The following is a 17,467-nucleotide window of genomic DNA, read 5'->3' on the forward strand; positions in this document are numbered from 1 at the left end:
GTCTGCTCCACTGTTTCATCATGGCTAATCCATTTTCCCTCTTCTCCCCAATCTGCCTATTCTCTATATCCCTTCATGCCCTGACAAATCAAGAATCTATCAACCTCTGCCTTAAATATATTCAATAACTTGGCCTCCACAGCCATCTGTGACAATGAATTCCACAGATTCTCAAGCCTCTGGCTAAAGAAATTCATCCTTATCTCCATTCTAAAAAGACATCCCTCTATTCTGAGGCTGTGTCTTCTGGTCCGAAATTCCCCCCACCATAGGAAACATCCTCTCCACATCCACTGCATTTGATAGGTTTCAATGAGGTTATCCCTCATTCTTCTGAATTCCAGTGAGGCCCAGAGCCACAACCACTCCTCATAAGACAAGCCTTTCAATCCTGAAATAATTTTCATGAACCTCCCTTGAATGCTCTCCAATGTCAGTAGTTCCTTTCTTAGATAAGAGGCCCATAGCTGCTCACAATGCTCCAAGTGAAACCTCGCCAGTGCTTTATAAAGCCTCAACATTACATTCTTGCTTCAACCTTATAACCTTGGTGGATACCTATCCTTTCAACTCCCACTCTGTGAACTAGCTGTCAGTTTTCCAGTGATGAGGAGAGTCTGAGATTGTTGGCTTTTGAGCTGAGAAAGTTTAACGAATGTGTTAAAGATCAGATACAGATACATGTTTATTTTTCACATTATATCAAAAGATACAGTGAAATGTTTTGTTTGTACTGGCAACCAACACAACCTAAGGATGTGTTGTGGGTAGCCTGCAAATGTCTCCACACATTCCAGCACCAACAAAGCATTCCCACAATGTTCAGCAGAATAACACAAGTGACGACAATAATCACAAAACCACTTAGCAAAACAAGCTGCTTTCCCACCCTATCACCCACACACCCACACATACACATAGACAGGCCTTCAGGCCCAGGCCACCTCCATGCCTCCAGGCTAGGCCATGGACTCTCAAACATATAGACATCAGGACTCTAACCTCTGAACAAGCAGACCCAGGGGCTTCAACCTTGAGGCCTCTACCTCTGGACTAGCTCACCTTGGTCTTTAGCATTTGGGCTTCGAGAATCAAGAATGATATCAATAAAGTTAATGGAAACTGACAGAAACTAATGGTGGAACACATCATTACCAGAAGACACAGATCCAAGATCAAATGCAAAATAACCCATAATATGAGCTAAAGTCTACACATTGAGATTGGGAATTCACTGTCTGGAGTCTAATTCATGGAGATCTTATAAAAGCAACCTATCTTATAAGATATACCAAATGTCTTATATCTTAGGAAATACATCACACCTGGGAAAATACATGGAAATGAGGAAAGATCAGCGGAGTTGAATGTCTGTTTCAAAGTCAGAGCCTCTACGTGCTGCATCACATAATTCAAACGAAAAACCTCCAGAACTGCCACAGACTCAGTCTTAAATCCAATCAACATTGAAGGAATGTTTTTTATAATCTGACTCTATGTGCACAAATTCAAAGGCTCTTTCACATCTAACAGTTTGCCTGCCCTCATTTGAGCTTTGCCAATCCTTCTAGTTCATACTTCATCAACAGATAGATGTCAACCTTCAATCTGGGACCAGTTAGAAGTATTAGTTGCCAAGAGCAATGAACAAGGATCATTGCCCATCACTGGGGCAGAAAATCTGCCATCTACGTCAAATGCATTTTAGAGATGAAGGAGGAAAGTAAAGCAAGCCAAAGGATCCCTCAGAGACGAGAGCTGGAAAAAGAGGCCCAGAAAGAAAGATAGAATAAGAGAGTGATGGGGAGGGGGAGGGAGACACATTGGGATGGATCGCAGGATGAGATGAGAGAAGGACCGCATAGAGTGGCCACAGAGAGAGGCCTAGACAGGTAGGAAGGTAGAAAAACTCATCAAAAGAAGCCACTGGAAGGCCACAGAGTGAGTGGGGTTAGAGCAAATGGCTTATAAAAAAGGCTTAGGGAGGGACAGAAAGGGGCTGAGAGGGGGAGAGAGAGAGATAGGGAGCGGAAGAGAGTGAAGGAGAAAAGGCATCAGCACAGAAAGGGATGCAAGAACAACAAACGTGTAAGAAAAATAATTTTAATAATCTTTAAACCTGCACTTCGCTATGGTAATGAACACATAGAGGAAAGAACAGAGTGAAATGTGTGGAGTCCAAGATGATGTTATTGACAGCCTGTCACAATGAAACCAAGAACCTGCAGTTCACAAGAATTTAGTTGTGTTATCTGATCGATCTTTATCTGAATTAATTTCTCTTGGGAGCTGGGACTTCATGACAGCAGCTTCAATCAAAGCTTTGGTCTGGATTGTTAGGCTGTGTGCACACAGGCATTCATTTGGTGATCAACGGCCTGAATATGTAATCTATCTGCTTTTGATACAAAGCCAGTTTAGAAATGTGCATTCTATAAGATGCACGTGTTCTTGTGGATTTGTGAAGTCCAACAATCAATTGTGGGGTGAACAGATTGAAAAGTGTGAAGAGTCCTAACAAAGAACATTCACTCTATTCAAACTGCATACGTATGCACAACGCCTCATAAGACTGTAAGACGTAGGAGCAGAATTAGACCATTCAGCCCATCAAGTCTGGTCTGTCATTCTATCATGGCTGACTTATTATCCCTCTGAACCCCATCCTCCTGCTGTCTCCCCATATCCTTTGATGCCCTGATTAATCAAAAACTCATCAACCTCTGCTTTAAATATATCCAATGACTAATCACAGGTCAATTTACAATGACTAATTAAGCTACTATTTGGGAAATCTTTGGACTGTGGAGGAAACCAGAGCACCTGGAGGAAAACCAAGTGGCCACATGGAGAACTTATAAAAATTTTACGTTTCACCCTAATTATTATCCCTCTGAACACCACTCTCCTTTCTTCTCCCCATAACCTTTGACACCTTTATTAATCAAGAACCTATTGACTTCTGCTTTAAGTATACCCGATGACTTGGCCTCCACAGCCACCCTCAGACTCATTACCCTCTGGCTAAAGCAATTCCTCCTCATCGCTGTTCTACAGCAATGTCCTTGTATTCTGAGGCTGTGCCCTCTGGTCCTAGAATTCGTCACTATAGAAAATATTCTCTCCACATCGACTATCTCAGCATTTCAATATTCAATAGGTTTCAGTGAGATACCCCCTCATTTTTCTAACCTCCAGCGAGTACAGGCCCAGAACATCAAATGCTCCTCATACTTTAACCCTTTCGTTCCCCTATCATCCTTGCAAAGGCCACCACACTTCTGGCACCACCGTACCACAACTTACTAAGCCTAACTCGTATATCTTTTGGAATGTGGGAGGAAACCATTACACACAGAAGAAAGCCACACGGTCACGGGAAGAATGTAAAAACACCTTATAGACGGCAGTAGGAATTGAACCCAGATCTTACAGATGGCACTGTGAAGCGTCGCACTAGCTGCTGTGCTAGTGTGCTGCCCAGAATTCCTCCTCCATTTAGGCCATAGTGAACAAGGCCCAGGCCATCAGCCATGAAGACTTGAACCTTGAAGTACGTGGAGTGGAAATAAGAAGGGTGTGGTGGGAGTATGGCAGGGGTTCCCAGCCTAGGATCCAAAGACCCCTCAGTTAATGGTAGGGCTCCATTGCATAAAAAAAGTTTGGGAACCCCAGAAAGATGAGAGATGCAGGAACAATTACAACGTTTAAAAGACGTTTGGACAGATGTACAGGTAGGAAATATGTTGAGCAAATAGAACTAGCTCAGAAGGAAATTTTGGTTGTGGTGGACCAGCTAAGTTAGTCAGCAGAGATAAGTTGTGCCCAAAGGGTTTGTTTCCATTCTGTATGTCTCAATGACTCTATTGTTCACTCATTCATCTCTGCCTGTCCTGCATACTCGAACAATTTAGCACCTTTGTTAGTAACTAAGTGGACATGTTGTCCACCAGTATAGCCAAGACATAATACTGTCCTTTCATTGCTCTAGCTGTTAATTTCACATCCAACCAACTTTTAACTTTTCTGTTCAACCTATAGATGCACCAGTACCCAGCTAAAGAGAGTAAGTGTAACATGATGGGAAAACACAGAAGGAAGCATAATATCTTAGACCAGTAGTTTCCAACATGTTTAATGCCATGGATCCTTACTGAGTGGTGCATGAACCCCAGGATGGGAACTCGTGCCTTAGACTTTGGTTTATGATCTTCGAATGGTTCTGTTGCTTGATTTACTGTATGTGTAGGTTTCAGTGAAGATTTAATGGCCCACCTAGGAGGGCTTACCTTGTACAGAAAGTAATCGATAGCCGCTCTTCGGCCTCTTGCCTCTGGGACAGAGTACGTGGACTGAGGGCCACAGGTTATCTAAAAGTCAGTCAATACACTCTTGGCTGACTTGCAGTCACAAAACAATGGATTAGGACAGAGGTCGGCAACCTGCGGCTCCAGAGCCACATGCGGCTCTTTGATCTCTGTGATGCGGCTCCCCGTGGTTTGTTAGCTTTTGAAATGTAATTCGAAATTTGAAGATTATGGTGATCTTGTACAATCTGAAAACTTTGCGGAGACACCGTTTCCTGGCACATCCGAACCGGCTCACAATTAGCCACCGTTCCGGCTAAGGGAGATAGCCTACGGGGGTTTGTGAGTACGTGTCTTTTGGAGCATCCGCGCCCACGGGGACAGGTTGAGGGAGGCTTTAAATCAAGGCTGTTTAGTTCAAATAAAGTTACCTTTGACTGCAGTCTTTATTTTAGCGCTGCGTGTAGCGCTACACCGCTACAACGTGTTTTTTAACGCTATTAATATACATCACCACTGCCAATGCCTGACACCCGCCAGTGCGCGCTTTCTTTTAATTCTTCGATCCAAGGTAGGCTAACTATGGAGTAACCTTCAACCCAACGTCTTTTTTTTCGGAGTTCAAAATGTTTTTGTTGCACGCAGAAATGTAATTTCGTTTTCTCTGCAGGAGTTCATCAATTTCATAAATGCAACACATTATAGTTTGTTTATACATAGCATAAAGGCAAAAAAAACCCCGTTGTATGCAGTGTTATTTCATTTTGTGGCTCCCAGTGTTTTCTTTTCTGTGGGAAATGGGTCCATATTGGCTCTTTCAGTGGTAAACGTTGCCGACCCCTGGATTAGGAGATTTGAATCCCGTGAGAATGGCATCTGTTCTGCTTGAGGAGATAGAGATGATCAAATGTATTTGTCTATCCTGGGGCACGGTTGACCTGTCTGAATGATTGTCAAGAAAACCCACGTTCATTTCATGAAAAAATTTAAAGATCCAACATTTCATAGCTGTAATGTGGACAATAAAGCATTGAATGATGGAATGAAGTGGTGGAGAGGTGGATGGGGGGGGGGGGGGGTTGGTGTTCAGTAAACAGCATGTAAATAGCCCCTGTCTTCTCTTTTAGAACCATTTAGTTCAGAGCATTATTTTAAGTCCAATGTTGCTTATGCCACTGGTTCATAATATATATTTTTGCACCAGACTTACCAAGGTCTGAATGGCATCTTAGAAGTATTCGGATATTAAAAGTCAACACGGTAGCATATTGGTTAGCATAACGCAGTCACACCGCCAGCAACTCAGGCTCAATTCTGCCACTGTGTGTAAGTCCATTCCCCCCATGACAGAATTTCCTCTGGGTTTTCCTCGCTAGTTTCCTCCCGCATTACAATGACATATGGGCTAGTAGGTCACATAGGTGTAATTGGGTATTGCCCTTTGATTAATGACCTTCAAAAGGTCTTTGAAGTGCATCATTTGCATCCATGGTCTACAGAGCTGGCCCAGAAGGGCCTGTTACCATTCTGTATCTCTAAATAAAATTAAAATGTAGACACTGATTTTTGGAAATGTGATTGAAAAACTAGCTGAGGGAAGGACTAGGGGTCATAGAAGTGTTATGGGGAAGTGGGGATGATCTCTTCTCAGAGCAAGCAGTAATGACCTGGAGCCCACTTAGAAACACAGGCAGGGAATGTTCCCTGTGTGTACGACTCTGCAAGCCCACTGCAAAAATTTTTTCTGCGGTTTCTATTCTTGGAAAACTGTAAGCATGTCCTTATGTTCTTGTAAGAATATACTTACCTTAGAAGGAAAGCAACGATAAGACTGAAGGCAGGTCAGTCCAATGAGCAAGATTGAGTCAACCAGGTCTAGAGTCACTAGAATTTAAAAGCATGAGAGGGCATCTAAAGAGGAAAAGATAAAGATTAGCTTTCTTTGCAACATGTACATTGAAACATACAGTGAAATGCATCATTTTGCATCCATGACCAACAGAGTCTGATGATGTGTTGGGGACAGCCTGCTCATATCCATGATTCTGGCACCAATGTAATATGGCTGCAACTTACATCTTTGGAATGTAGGAGGGAACTGGACACCCATAGGAAACCCTGGTAGTACTTTACAGGCTGGATGTGGAGAGGAGGCTCTATAACAAGAGGTCACTTTCTAGGACAGGTGTTCCCAGCCTGAGGGCCACGGACCCCTTGCTTAATGGTATTGGTCATGGCGTAAAAAAGGTTGGGAACCCCTGGTCTAGGGGTCTGATATAAGAATGAGAAGAAGAGAAATTTCATCATGAGCCTTTGGAATTTTTGATCATCAGAAAGCATGGGGGCCAATTCACAGAAAGTAGATCTGGAATTGGAATTGGTTTATTGTTAGAAATAAATCTGAGAAAGTGTATTCTGGGTGGTTGATGGTTGGGTTGAGTTGTTCTCAAACCTTGGCAATTTACTTGCAAAAATTTCATCAGCATATAAGGATATATTATCAGAGCACTGTTCGTGTGTCCTCCGAATGCTCGGATTTGTATACTTACCCATCAGTTGATTGGCCATCATTGGAGAAACCCAATTGTGTTTATTATTGTCACACGTACCAATGTAAAATTGCCCTGCATACTACTCATATGAATCAAATCATTACATAGTGCATTGAGGATGAACAAGGTAAAGCAATAATAATGCAGAATAAGTGTAAATAAAGAATACAGTACATGTAACCGATAAGGTGCAAGATCATAATGAGGTAGATTGTGAGATCAAGAGTCCAGCTTATTGTTTCAGGAAACTATTTTACTAACCTCAACAGTGGAATGGAAGCTGTCCTTGAGCCTGGTGGTACGTGTTTTCAGGCTTTTGTATCTTCTGTCTGATGGAAGAGGGAAGAAGAGAAAATGTCCAGGGTGGGTGGGCCTTGGATTATCCTGAGTTATGGTTAAATGGTTTGACATTTTGAGACACAAAATATATCAAGGCATGTGGAGAATGTGAGACAGAGAGATTTAGAAGATTTAGAGATTTAGAAGATTTAGAGATTTAGAAGAGAGAAACAGTGAGTAAATATGATCAAATCAAATCATTGCAAGTTTAATTAACATTCAACCAGACATAAGTACACATGAATACAGTCAGATGAAACTGCATTCCTCTGAGGCCAAGATGCAAAACATACACAGCACACCGCAACACAAGACAGACTACACATTCAATATAGTGAGCACACATACGATCACACGCGCAAAAAAGTATATATATATATATATGTAGACCAAGTCACTGAGTAATTTGTCCCTCAAATTGATGCTAATAAGTTGCAAGGTCAGATACAACCGTATTGAATAGACCCAGAGGACTAAACCTACACCTGCTCCTATTCTATGTTCTTATGAAAGGTTTGCAAGAAGCAGGAAGTATTCCTGGACACTTCTCCCTCAATAAACAATTTCAGTGATTGTCTGGAGAACCGTGAACTTCCAGCAAAGCAGTGGTTCTGATGTTCATACTAATGTGGCTCTGAGTGCTAAATGCCAAGAGGAAACATCGGATTCAACCAATGACCCAACTTGTCCAATGTAAACTAATAGCTGCACTGAGATAACCCATTCAGAGTTCTTTAAAGTCCTTTCGATGGTTGGTTCAGCTGACTTGGTTCTTGGTGTATTGGACCACTCTGGAGTCCAGAAGGCAGCTTAACAAGCAGTAATTCTGTACGGCAGTGATCTGTATCTCAACACGACTAGAGTTTCTTGCTCAGATAGTGAGACACATCAGTTGGTTTTGTCAACTGAAATCACTGCTGTGCACTCAGAATTGAACACTGTACCTGCTTTCTCATGCTGGAAAGTCTAAAATGAAAAGGTCATGGCGAGGGCATTTAAGGTTCATATTCCTTCAGTCTTCATAGACTGAGGTAGAAAGTCTTAAGAATTCCTCATGAGACCATAAGATATAGGAGCAGAACTAGGCCAATCAGCCCATTGAGTCTGTACCAAAAAGGGAGAAAGGAAAGCTGCAGAGAGGGATCACTATCCCAACTGGTATAGGGACACATCACTTTCCTCTTTACCTTCAGAAGATTGGTCAACCCCAGTGCACTATGTAGATTAGAAACTCTTTCTGGTCCACCAGTTTAGTTTCAGTCACGACGCATTCTCCTCTCCTCCTCCATCCCTTCTATCAATCTGTCCAGTAGAACCCATTAGGCTGGGGGTTTCCAACCTTTTTTAAGCTATCGACCCCTACCATTAAGCAAGGGGCCTATGGACCTTAGGTTGGGATCTCTGCAAAAATGGAGCTCCCTCCTCTTGAGTGGCTGGTAGCAGAAACCTGGTCCCGCTGTTCCTGGGAAGCATTCACTTGCTCTGAGCAGCCAGTGGGTAAATGCCAGACTCTAAATAGGTCTTCCACCAGTGATACTGTGGCTCAGGCATCTCCGCTGCTTCTGGGCATTCTGCAGGGTGGTTCTGATCAGCACCACCCTTTGCTAGATGTTCAGCAGCTTCTTCGCATATAGGTACAGGTCCAGGGACACCTTCCGCTTCTCGGTCAGTAAGTAAGTTCAAAATTAAGACTGATAGATAGTTTTGAGCTGAGAATCAAAGATAAAGATAAGATTAGCTTTATTTGCCACACATCCATCAAAACATACCATGAAAGGCATCGTTTGCATCAAATCAAATCAGCGAAGATTGTGTTCGGAGAGCCTGCATGCTTCTAGCACAAACATAGCGGGCCTAGAAATTACTAACCGTAACCCTCAACGCATGTCTTTGGAATGTGGAAGGAAACTGGAGCACCTTGAGAAAATTGATATGGTCATGTGGAGAACATGCAAACTCTTTACTGGCAGCAGTGGGAATTGAACCCCAGTCGATGATGGCTGGAGTTGGAAAGTGATTACTCTAACTTCTACACTACTGTGCTGCCCATGCTGGGATGGGCACATGAATGCTAGTATAGATCAGGACCTTGGTTACTGTAGACACAAGAGATTGTAAGTGTTGGAATCTGGAGCAACATTCTATTTGCTGGAGGAACCCAGTTGGTTGAACAGCATCTGTGATGGGAGAGGGTTGCTGTTATAGAACGTAGAACACTGCAGCCAATGATGTTATACTGGCATTTCACCCTGCTCTAAGATCAATCTAACACTTTCCTCCTGCCAAGCCCTCCATTTTTCTGTGGTCCTCTTATCTATCTAAGAGTTCTTTAAATGTCCGTAATGCATCTGCCTCTACCACTACTCAGGGCAGCACATTCCACGCACTCACCACTCTGTGTAAAAAATAAGATTATTTCTGACATTTCTTTATACTTTCATCCCAAAACAAACTTATGCCCCTTTGTAAAAGCCACTTCCGCTTTGGAAAAATGTTTCTGGCTGTCCAACCAGTTTGTGCCTCTTATCAATTCTGGCAGTCCACTCGATTTGCATCTGTTATCATTTTGTACACCTCTATCGTCACCTCTTATCTTTCTTCTGTCCAAAGAGAGAAGCTCTAGCTCACTTAAACCATTCTCATAGACTTGCTCTCTAATCCAGGCATTGTCTTGGTTAATCTCCTCAGCACTCTCTCTAAAGCTTCCACATCCTTCCTCTAATAAGGTGATCAGAAATGAACACAAGATTCCAAGTATGGTCTAGGCAGAATCTTATAGAGGTACAAAATTATCTCAAGGCTTTTGAACTCAATTCCCCCGACTAATGAAAGCCAACATATCATATGCCTTCTTAACCATCCTATCAACGTGCACTACAACTTTGGGCGTGAATTCTAAGATCCCTCTGTTTCTCCAGCCTGATAAGAATCCTACCATTAACTCTATATTCTGCCATCAGTTCGAGCTTCTAAACTTTTCTGGACTGAACTCCATCTGCCAGTTCTCAGCCCACATCTGTATTATATCAAAGTCCCACTGTAACCTACAGCAACCTTCTACACTATCCACAACATCACCAGCCTTCATATCTTCTGCAAAGCTACTGACCCCACCCCCCACACTTCACTTCCTCATCCAGGTCATTTATAAACATCAGAAGGAGCAGGCATCCCAATACAGAGACCCTGCGAAACACCACCCGCCACTGACCTCCAGGAAGAATATGATCTATCAACAATTCTCTGCTTTCTGTAGACAAACCAATTCGGAATCCATGCAGCCATGTTTCCATGGATACCATGCCTTGTAACTTTTATGATAAGTCTACCTTGATGAACCTTTTAGAACTTAGAACATAGAACAATACAGCACAGTATAATACTGAACCTTTTAACTTTCTCCCAAGATCAATCTAACCCTTCCCTTCCATTAATCCTATCTCAGAGTCACTTAAGTGTCCTTAATCTATCTGCCTCTATCACTCTAATCATCTTGTGTACATTTTAGCTATCTTTTATGAGATAGGATGCTGTTTCTCACTTATATAAAAAATTAGAACTGGTGTAACCACATATGCCCAGGTGGACGCTTCCCCATTCAGTAACATAATAGTTTGCCTTCCGATTTTCCTGTCTCATCCACGGAGCTCGAGATTCTCCTCTAACCTCAAAAATCTGTGAGCTACAGCTTTGCACAGATTCATTGACCCAGCATCAATGGTTTTGTGGGGCAGAGAATTGTACAGTCATGACCACCGAGAGGAAGAAATTCCTCCTAATCTCTTTCCTAAATGGGTGTCCATTGTACCGAGATCGGTCCTAGATGGCCCCCTTAGGGGAAATATCCTTGCTACATTTACCTTGACAAGACTCCTTTGAACCTTGTATCTTGGGAGTACTTTGTGGAGAATATATTCAATTCTGATGTACGGTTTTACACTCTTTTTCTTCGGCTGAGGGCGTTTTGGACAGGAAATATTTGACACTGACATCTGTGAGGAAGAGAAAAGCAGTGATATTAGCAGTCAACTGGGAATAAGTGGGCTCTCTCAGTTCATATGACTGCAGACAAAATAGCATATTTGGTGAATATTTGCCTGAAGTTTTAATGAGTAGACAGGACTTCCTTCCTCTTTACAGAGCTTCACAGTGGTGACTAAATTCTGCATATGGGTCTTGATTTTGTTCAAAATTCAAAATAAATTTATTATCGAAGTACAAACCCCATTTCCAGACAAGTTGGGATATTTTCCAAAATGCAATAAAAACAAAAATCTGTGATATGTTAATTCACGTGAACCTTTATTTAACTGACAAAAGTACAAAGAAAAGATTTTCAATAGTTTTACTGACCAACTTAATTGTATTTTGTAAATATACACAAATTTAGAATTTGATGGCTGTAACACACTCAACAAAAGTTGAGACAGAGGCATGTTTACCTTTGTGTTACGTCACCTTTCCTTTTATTAACACTTTTTAATCGTTTTGGAATTGAGGATATTAATTGTAATAGATTTGCAATTGGAAATTTTGTCCATTCTTGCTTGATATAAGACTTCAGCTGCTCAACAGTCCATGGTCTCCGTTGTCTGATTCTCCTTTCATGATACGCCATACATTTTCAATGGGAGATAGATCTGGACTGGCAGCAGGCCAGTCAAGCACACGCACTCTGTGTCTACAAAGCCACACTGTTGTAGGCTGTGCAGAATGTGGTCTGGCATTGTCCTGCTGAAATAAGCATGGACATCCCGGGAAAAGACGTTGCCTTGATGGCAACATATGTCTCTCTAAAATCCTAATATACGCCTCAGAGTCAATGGTACCTTCTCATACATGCAACTCACCCATTCTGTGGGCACTGATGCACCCCCATACCATCACAGATGCTGGCTTTTCACCTTTTGCTGATAACAATCAGGATGGTGGTTTTCATCTCTGGCACAGAGAACTCGACGCCCGTTTTTTCCAAAAACTAGCTGAAATGTGGACTCATCTGGCCACAGCACATGGTTCCACAGTCTTTCGGTCCATCTGAGATGAGCTCGGGCCCAGAGAACTCGCCGGCGTTTCTGCATAGAGTTGATGTATGGCTTCCTCCTTGCGTAATACAGTTTCAAGTTGCATTTCTGGATGCAGCAACGGACTGTGTTAAGTGACAATAGTTTTCTGAAGTACTCCTGAGCCCAGGTGGCTATAATTGTCACAGTAGCATGATGGTTTCTTAGGCAGTGCCGCCTGAGGGCTCGAAGATCACGCGCATTCAACAGTGGTTTCCGACCTTGCTCTTTACACACTGAGATATCTCTGAATTCTCTGAATCTTTTCACAATATTATGTACTGTAGATGTTGAAAGACCTAAATTCTGTGCAATCTTGCGTTGGGAAATGTTCCTTTTGAACTGACTAACAATTCTGTCACGAATTTTGGCACAAAGGGGTGAGCTACGACCCATCCTTGCTTGCAAAGACTGAGCCTTTGATGGACGCTACTTTTATACTCAGTCATGATACCTCACCTGCTACCAATTAGCCTGCTTAATGTGGAGTCTTCCAAACCAGTGTTACTTGAATATTCTGTGCACTTTTCAATCTTATTTTAATTCTGTCCCAACTTTTGTTGAGTGTGTTGCAGCCATCAAATTTTAAATTTGTGTATATTTACAAAATACAATTAAATTGGTCAGTAAAACAATTGAAAATCTTTTCTTTGTACTGTTGTCAGTTAAATAAAGGGTCATGTGAATTAACATATCACAGATTTTTGTTTTTATTGCATTTTGGAAAATATCCCAACTTTTCTGGAAATGGGGTTTGTACATACACATACACACACACACACACACACACACACACACACACACACACACACACATATATGTCACCATACACAACACAGAGATTAATTTTCTTGTGGGCATACTCAATAAATCCAATAACCTTAATCGAATAACACCAACAGGGCTAACAACCAGTGTGCATAAGACAACAAACTGTGAAAATAGAAAAAGAAATAAAAAAAATAATTAAATAAGCACTAAATATCAAAAACAGGAGATGAAGAGTCCTTGAAAGCAAGTCCATTGTTTATGGGAACAGTTCAGTGTTGTGGCGAGTGAAATTGAGTGAAGCTATCCCGTTTGTTTCAAGAACCTGATGCTTGAGGGGTGATAACTGTCCCTGAAGCTGGTGGTCTGGGTCCTAATTCTCCCATAGGACAGTCCATTCAAGGGCATTAGTGAGACTTGAAGGAAGGACCATTAATTTCAGATGGAAGAATGTGTCAAATTGAGTAATATTTTACCTGTGGAACTAGTTAAGGAGTGGTCGATGGAATGAAATGCTCTTCAGTCTGAAGATGGGTGTCAGTCTTTATGAACAGTGGCCAGTGCTGGTGGATCTAAAGCTGAAATTAGTTTGGTGTTCTGTTTGGTTGGGGGGGTGGGTGGGGAGGAGGTTAGGAAGGCATATGGTGTGTTTGTCAGGGAACTGAGTTCAAGAGCCATGAGGTAATGTTTCAGCTCTATGAAATTTGGGTTAGACCACACTTGTTGAGTTCTAGTCATCTCATAGGAAGAATGTAGAAGATTTAGTGTAATCCTGGAGGTGCATTTACCATGAACCATATAGTTTGGTTTCTTGTCGCCAGACTGGTACTGACCTCTTTCACTTCTTTGTGTTTACCTTTTCAAGCGTGCCTTCAGGATGGAGGTGAACAGCATGGAAAATGGGCGAGGCAAATGTCCATATGACCCCAGCCGACCTTTCGCAAGCATCTTGATTGGTGAGTAGAAAGTTCCAAAGTAATCAAACAGTCCGATGTTGGGAGTTCCTCGGCAATTTGTTCCACTTCCAGCTGTCACTTTGAAAAGATTAGTTGCTCCTCTCACCTTCAGTCAAGGGTTCATGGCACCAGAATAGACAGGGGTGAAGGAGAAGAGTCCTTCAAGTCGAGTCCGCCACTTGGTACAATCATAGCTAACCCTCACTCTCAATGCCGTATTCCCACTCTTTATGCCTTTTTGCATCTAGAAATCCATCTACCTTTTTCTTAAATATATTCAGTGGCTTGTCTTCCATGGTGTTCTTCATCAGCCTCTGAGTGAAAGAGTTTTCTTCATCCAAGTCTTAAAGATCACTCTCCATACCCTGAGATTGTGATCTTCAGATTCATTTGCTTTATCACACGTACATCAAAACAAAAGTGAATTGCATCATTGGCGTAACAACCAACTAACGATGCCCACAAGTGTTGTCACACATTGCATTACCAACTTGATAAAATTATTGACTTGCTGATCAATGAATATCCAGACAAAGTATGCTGAATATGCAGTGATCAGTCGGAAAGAACGTGACAGAAGATCACTAATTCAAGGAATATTGGATTTGTACAGGGAGGGGGCTGAGTGATGACTTATCGCGTTTAACTGTACTTAATATATAATTCTTTGTTCACCATCTGCCCCACCATAGTTTCATGCTGAGCCATTTCAAAAGCAAAGGGGGAGCTTCTAGATGCATATAACATTATGAAAGGCAGTAAAGTTGTTTCTACTAATAAGTGAAACTAGAACTAGGGGACATAGTCTCAGATTTGCGGGAATAGATTTATGATGGAGATGAGGAGAAACCGCTTTTCTCAGAGAGTAGCAAATTGGGTATTCTCTGTCCAGGGAGCAGTTGAGGCTACCTCATTAAATACATTTAAGACACACTTAGATAGATATTTGCATTGCAGGGAGATTAAGGGTTATGGGGATAAAAAGCTTGTCGATGGAGTTGGTCCATGGCCAGATCAGCCATGATCTTACTGAATGGTGGAGCAGGCTCGATGGGCCAGATTGGCCATTCCTGCCCCTATTTCTTACGTCGAGCAGCTACCTTGCATCCAGTTGGGACAGCCTTGTCAGAATTTTGCAAGTATCACTGAGACCCCACTCATTCCTCTGGGCTGCTTTCATCCAGAGGGTAATTATAGACAATAGACAATAGGTGCAGAAGTAGACCATTCGGCCGTTCGAGCCTACATACAATTCTTGTATGGCATGAGGAGCCGGAAGAAGTGGTTGAGGCAGCTACATTAACAACATTTAAAAGACATATGAGCCAAGTGCGGACAAATAGGACGAGCGTAAATGGGCCTTTTGGTTAGTGGGGATCAGTTGGACCTGTTTCTATGCTATTTGACTCGATGACTACAATCACAAGTTTAGGAAATGCTGTTGAGGAATGACAGGTCAAATGCTACAGAATATCTTGTTGCCAGTGCACAGCTCAGACATTGCATATTTTGGCAGGGGAATGGTATTAGTAGTGTAGACTGGTGTTATGTACATAAAGTGATGCTAGGTGCAGAAGTGCCTGAACATATGTAGACATTGCTGAACTGGGACTTTGGGTGAAATGGGAGCTCTGGTTTCTGCTTACATTCCAGGGGTGTGCAGGTTAGAAGGTTAGTCTACAACAGTAAATTGCAACTGGTGTGTAGGTGAGTGAGAAAATCTAGGAGGAGTTAGAATACAGAACATAGAACACTGTAGCACAATACAGGCTCCTCGACCCACAATGTTGTACCAAGATCAATCCAACCCTTTTCCTCCAACAACGACTTCCATTTTTCTGTAATTTACGTGTCTATCTAAGAGTTTCTTAAATTTCCCCAATGTATCTGCCTCCCGCACCACCCCTTGCAGAGCTTCCCACGCACTCACCCAGCTGTGTGTAAAAAAATTCCCTCTGACACCTTTCCTCCAACCACCTTAAAATTGTTAGCCATTTTCGCCCTGGGAAAGGGTCTCTGGCTATCCACCCAATCCATGTCTGTTATCATCTTGTACACCTTTATCAAGTCACCTCTCATCTTCCTTCACTCCAGAGAGAAAAGCCTTAGCTTGCTCACCTTTCCTTATGAGACATGCTCTCTACTCCATGTAGCATCTGGTAAGTCTCCTCTGCACGCTCTCTAAAGCTTCCTCATCCTTCCTATAATGAGGCATCCAGAAATGTATACAATACTCCAAGTTGCTTATGCCTTTATTTTATTACTTATTGAGATACAACAAAGAATAGCCCTTCTGGTCCTTCAAGCCATGCCACCCGGCAACCCCCAATTTAATCCTAGCTTAATCACTGGATAACTTACAATGACCAATTAATCAACCAACCAGTACCTCTTTGGACAGTGGGAGGAAACTGGAGCACTCGGAGAAAACCCACGCAGTCACGGAGAAACTGCTTACAGGCAGCAGCAGGAATTGAACCTGGGCTGCCTGTACTGGAAAGTGTTGTGCTGAACACTACGCTACCATGCTACCCCACTGGGAATGTGGGGAGAATAAAGTGACTTTAGTGCAGAAATGGGGTAGAAATGGTTGACGGTCATCATGGACTTAGACTGAAGGGCTGCATAATTCTCTGGCACTATGACTCTGGACAATGTCGACCCAATCTTTTTTACATCAGACCACCACCTCTGGAACTAGACTGGTGAACTTCTGTTGCACTTTCTTTATGACAAGTATCTCCATACACTTGAGCAGTACTTTTAACCTGATGCTCTTGGGGGAGTAGAAGCACAGATGCTTTTTGAAACAGGTATTAAACCAAGGTCCCATCTGCCATTTTAGATGAATGTAAAAGATCTTGTAGCATTACATTGAAGACAAACAGGGGAAATTATCTCCAGTGTTTTGGACATTCTGTATCCTCCAATTAATTTCTCTTACCTCAGAGTTGTCTGTGGAAACATATAAATTAACAGTCATGTTTTCTCAATTACAACACTGCAAACATAACACCTTAGGCTGCAAGGGGCTTTGGATGATGTGAGGTCAGTGAAGGTTGTTATGGAAACACATGCCATTCCTTCCTCTTGATGATGCAAATCCCTCACTGAAGCCGCCTCGGTAGCGAGAATTGAACCTTAAGAGCAGCCCTGCTGTCAAAATCCCTGTTTCAAGTCTCTGAGAGACCCAGACATGCCTGGATTCCCTGCACCATGTGTAATCCTGAATTCCACTATGCTGCTGTGTAGTGCTTCTCTCTCTCTCTCTCTGTCTCTTCCTGGTTCATAATCCAAAGTGTTTAATTCTCTCTATAAATCACTGCTCAAAATCCCTGTGCTGGGAAGGTGTTAAAAGGTTTACCACATTTTTTGGAAAGAAACATGCTTTTCACCTAGTTTATTGGTTACTCCTAAAAGTCAAATCATTGTACTGAACTCAGTTGCAAAAAAGTAAAAAACGGTGTAATCAGCTTGTCAGC

At 42.2% G+C, this 17,467-nt stretch overlaps 1 protein-coding gene and 1 long non-coding RNA gene across 9 annotated transcripts in view; one reads left to right on the forward strand and one right to left on the reverse strand.

Annotated features, from left to right (window-relative positions):
• Positions 1 to 17,467, forward strand: part of sema3bl (sema domain, immunoglobulin domain (Ig), short basic domain, secreted, (semaphorin) 3bl) — a 225,326-nt gene that overhangs the window by 155,093 nt on the left and 52,766 nt on the right. For all 6 annotated transcript variants that reach the window (XM_059944004.1, XM_059944006.1, XM_059944001.1 and 3 more), the window contains exon 5: positions 13,895 to 13,985. In XM_059944004.1, the coding sequence (XP_059799987.1) occupies positions 13,895 to 13,985 (91 nt within the window). The remainder of the gene's footprint in view (positions 1 to 13,894; positions 13,986 to 17,467) is intronic.
• LOC132377729 (uncharacterized) overlaps positions 4,809 to 17,467 on the reverse strand; it is a 163,416-nt gene continuing 150,757 nt past the window's right edge. For all 3 annotated transcript variants that reach the window (XR_009506731.1, XR_009506732.1, XR_009506730.1), the window contains 3 exons: positions 7,121 to 7,188; positions 6,115 to 6,218; positions 4,809 to 5,249 (listed from right to left, as the gene is read on the reverse strand). This is a non-coding gene — a long non-coding RNA (uncharacterized LOC132377729). The remainder of the gene's footprint in view (positions 5,250 to 6,114; positions 6,219 to 7,120; positions 7,189 to 17,467) is intronic.

This window comes from Hypanus sabinus, chromosome 19 (assembly GCF_030144855.1).
Source record: "Hypanus sabinus isolate sHypSab1 chromosome 19, sHypSab1.hap1, whole genome shotgun sequence".
In the NCBI taxonomy this organism is placed as follows: domain Eukaryota; kingdom Metazoa; phylum Chordata; class Chondrichthyes; order Myliobatiformes; family Dasyatidae; genus Hypanus; species Hypanus sabinus.